The 4,430-nt window shown below is 38.3% G+C and overlaps 1 protein-coding gene across 1 annotated transcript in view; it reads right to left on the reverse strand.

The window, feature by feature from the left end:
- Positions 1 to 2,415, reverse strand: part of LOC105902801 (transmembrane protein 255B) — a 55,872-nt gene extending 53,457 nt beyond the window's left edge. Inside the window, exon 1 of the mRNA XM_012830469.3 lies at positions 1,734 to 2,415. Within this exon, the coding sequence (XP_012685923.1) occupies positions 1,734 to 1,800 (67 nt within the window). The 5' untranslated portion in view covers positions 1,801 to 2,415. The remainder of the gene's footprint in view (positions 1 to 1,733) is intronic.
- Between the last annotated feature and the right edge of the window lie 2,015 nt (positions 2,416 to 4,430).

The raw sequence follows: 4,430 nt of genomic DNA on the forward strand, positions 1-4,430 counted from the left end.
GTAAGACCACGTGTGTTGCATTAGGCTACATTTTGTGCCACATTAAATAAATAGAAAATACATCGGTATAAATGAATTAGCCGTTCATTTTGCATCATTTGCGACGCCTAGTCTACCTCCGTCCTTATTGTTTTTTGTTTTGTTTTACTATTTCTTGTTGATCTTCTTTCTACTAATAACCACCTGAGCAGCGCTCCAATCTGAGTCATGCACTGATGCACATCAATCTCATTTCACGCATGCTCAAACCAACGTGATGGTGCCAACATTGATGCCAAATATATGGATGCATCCTCTTAATGTATAAATAGTAAGGTTTCTCTTGAGGGAACTCCTAAGAGATGGTTTGGGAAACACGCATTGAAAACTAAACAATTTGAGTAAGGTATAGGCTACCCTTCAAGTCTTCGTAGAACATTAAGAGACACCGTTATCGGGAAAAGCGGCAACGAGTAAGAGTAAGATGTGGAATAGCTTCAACATTTTAGAGTTGCAGACTTTACCAGTAAATTAAGGTTCTTAGCTCTGTGTTTATACCATATCTTCTTTTAATAGACAGTTAAAACCGATCAGTAGCTTTTCTCGGGCTCTTGAATCTGGAAACCGGAGTTCCTAAAATCGTTTCGCCCCAACATAACTTTATACGGAGGTCCCCTTAATGAACATTATTTAAGTACAGAAATTAAAACCTACAAAGAACTGACTTCAGTATTTAAAGGCACAATCTACGATTCTGGCACAAGAATGTAAGCCGAAGGTTTTTTGAGCACACACACAGAAAGGACAGCTAGAGGATTGACCCATCATTTCTTGATATTTCTCAATGCTCTGGTCATGGCAACTAATGACACGGGTAATAGTGCTAATTAAGAGATCCTGGATGTCTTAACACGGGCATGGAGAGCGTTGTGAAATGTGGCCCTGAGCAAAAACTGAGACTCAGCATTTCACTTAAGTTCACTCATTGGCTAATTCATGGGTGGTTCAAGTTCAATTGAATAATCTTGGCTAAATTCATTAAAATAATACGAAATCCCTTTTTGGGGCCAGCCTAGAGATTCATTTTGGTATATATGTATCCCATTTCGTTTATATATATATATGAAAATAATGCTAAATGATACCTGTCGATATGGACGTTTCTTGAGAAAACACGTCAAAAGTTTTGGATCCATAGACTACTATGAAAATGACATCTTTCAAATATAACGGATAACTTGCTCTGTAGAGACGATAAAAAGCATGCTAATCCAAGTGTATGTCCTTTAATTTCCTCTGCGCATTTTATATAACATTTCACATATGCTACGTTTGAATGGATGACTTATGTACTTGTACTAATGGCAAAACGACAAAGAATCGCAATTTAGCTCACAAACAAACGAAAAACATTTATTTCGCAATTATTTCGCAATTCGCCCAATTTATGCTAAATTACTAGGGCTTAATAAGGCGATAACCTTATTAAACACTTCGGAAATAAGACATATATCAACTTAAAGGAAAGGCTGTTGAACTCATAATTCATAACTCATAATCTGACAATCAAAAATATATAACGATAACATTTTCACTTATCTTAATTTTAGGTTGACCATGATAAATGTTTTAAAAACAACAATAGGCTCTCGTCGTTATTGGGCTTTTAGGTCTGAAATTCCCCTTCGTCGAACTGTTGGGGAAACAGGCGGTTAGAGACGGCAACATTTAACCACAGTCGCCTTGGTGCGCACCTGTTGAATTAAGTTCAGAGGCTGCTTTTCCCTGCTCCGTTGTCTGTCCTGGCCTGGTTGGCGTCATATTCCGTGCGTTCAATATTCCGAATCCGTATTGTATCTGTAAGTATTCGCGTACTGCACGCTGTGTCCTGATGAGAACTAAACTGCGCTCGCAGGCTGCCTCGCGCTTTTATATGCGCGCTGCTGATCCCGCGCGTTATTTCATAACTCACGTGAAGGGCGCATACTTTTTTTTAAAATTTGTATTTATTTACGTTGCTTTTGGCATTACATCAGACCACAATATATTTTGTCACTGTGTAATGTTTAGATTTCCACAAAAAATATGTTTACAGTCAAAACCCAAACGAATGCCTCAAACAAAGTTTTACGTAGTCCTACACTTCAGGGGTAGAGTATACACATTCATGTATATTCTGAAATAGCTCATATTCGCAACATATGCAAGCGAATGCATTTTCAAAGAAAAGGATATCTATTCAGATAAGAGCGATCTATTACAGTTCTCTTTCACGGTAAGCCTAAATATTTTCATTATATGAGCCACCGCTTGGAGTGTGTTCACAGGCACAGCAAAGTCACTGACATCAAACATGTCCATTATCTATTTCCTCAACAGATTCGGGTCAGGTCAGCACGCATTAGTCTGGAATCCACTCCGTATCAGTCAATTTGGCCTTATTCCTTAAGTGTCATAATGTGTTGACAGGCTAACTGTTCATGTCATAATAACACGATATAGCCTAGTTTCGCCGTGTTGAGTATCTACTTCCTACTGTCCTAAGCATCAGCTTGCGTGAGTCTCAGCAGGTGGGCTGCAACTTTTTGAGGGTGCGTGCCTCACTAACTTCGCTCCCACGTAGCACACAGAAAGTCACTAAGTCATTCCCACCTGTAACTTTGGCATGCATGGAGAGAACGCATAGTTCATACAACATCTCTGACATTCAAACTCATCCTGTCACCAACCCACCTGGTTGATGTCCTTTATACAGGTTGGGCTGCTGAGCACAGCTGTGCTCTGTTACTGAACATCCATCATTTTAGCACTGGCTCTTAGTTAATACGCTTTGTTCACGAAGCCATTATATGCACTCATCCAAATAGCATGTCAGAAACCGATTTAGATATTATAAAACATTAACATTTTACAGTTCTCGCTAACAGCTTCTGGCTCTTACTACTCCTTAAACGCTTCACTCCACATGTTGGCACACCGTACCAACACCACTTTCAAATGTGAAAAGCATTCTGCGTGTGTGGGCGAAAGGACATTTCAGCCCATTTTTAACATAATTACTTCAACTTTTTTACCGTAAATATCTGATATTATTTTGCAATTGGTCAAGGATAAAGATAGGGTTGGCAACAACACTGAACAGTTTAAAAATGCAGTTCACCCCAGATGGAATTTTATTTGTCATTAACTGCTCAATTCTATAGGCTACCAGTATTGCTTATTTTAACTTTCTTGGGTTTTCTCACTTTAACTAACTTTCTAACACAATAGGCATTTCATTGCATTTCAAAGTCTCACATTACATAGTCCAGTTTATATATAATGGAACTAAAATATGGTCAGGTAAGTGTACTGTAATCACTGACATTTTGTCAGATAACTGACCTTGTGATACGGGCAAACCAGCCGCTTAAGGGTGAGGATATAGTCACAGATTTTGTCTACTCCATTTTGTGAGCTATCTTTTGCAGAAATAAAGGGACACTGTTCTCATATTTACTGTCTGATAGAGGGGTTGTAGGGAGATTAAAGCCACCCTATTCAGGTTTTAACCATTTTACTTTTTTATAGATTTTTCTCCAATGTATGTTGATGGTATATGGTCCTGTGAAGGAGAAATAAACACACCTGTCTTTAGCCTGGCTACTCACTATGTAGTCTTGTGTATATCCTGCAAAACAGCTTTTACAACACAATGTTGCCAAATATACATCACTCAGCACACTAAAAGAGTCGTTATCCCTGTCAACAGTGCTGTTGTTAGTGTTTGCAAGACAACTTGGTTACCGTTTGCTAGTTGGTTCACTAGTTTTAGGCAAAATACTTGATGCCTCTTTAAAATGATAATTAGTTTATTTTAATGACTTTGTGCCGATGAGAGTAATCTCAGATCGAAGCTTACTCTGGACTGGGATCATACTCAAATCTGTTTTAGAGTGATCTGCTACCTAGGATGGCACAAGAACTACATTGTAGATGCCCCATCTACAGTCTGAGGTCTAAACTGTGATTTCAAGGTATGGAGATATGCCCTGCTGTGCAACCAAGGGAGATGTTGAGTGTTATTACACTGTTAAACCTCAAGAAAAAAAATATTTTATTCAACATTCAGAAGTGTCTAAAATAGCTGTTGTGTTTTATAGTAAGGGATGACACAACAACTTCAGATGTGTTTTTTTACGGATTATAAATTAACAGTTCAATATTTTCACTGTAAAATGTAACTTTAATCCATGTACAGCACTTCTCTCTAGTTGTGAAAAGGCCTGAGGACATTCTTGGGTAATGGTGATGGTTCAGACCCTAAATTGAATTTGAAATTGACAGTGGACTGCATACCTCTTAAATTAAACCTAAAAATATATGACCGCAAATGGATATATTTCATTGAAGACACACAGATCATACCTGCCTCGTAACCTTTAGCACACGCCGACACACACACACACACA

Source organism: Clupea harengus, chromosome 9, assembly GCF_900700415.2.
Source record: "Clupea harengus chromosome 9, Ch_v2.0.2, whole genome shotgun sequence".
Classification (NCBI taxonomy): Eukaryota; Metazoa; Chordata; class Actinopteri; order Clupeiformes; family Clupeidae; genus Clupea; species Clupea harengus.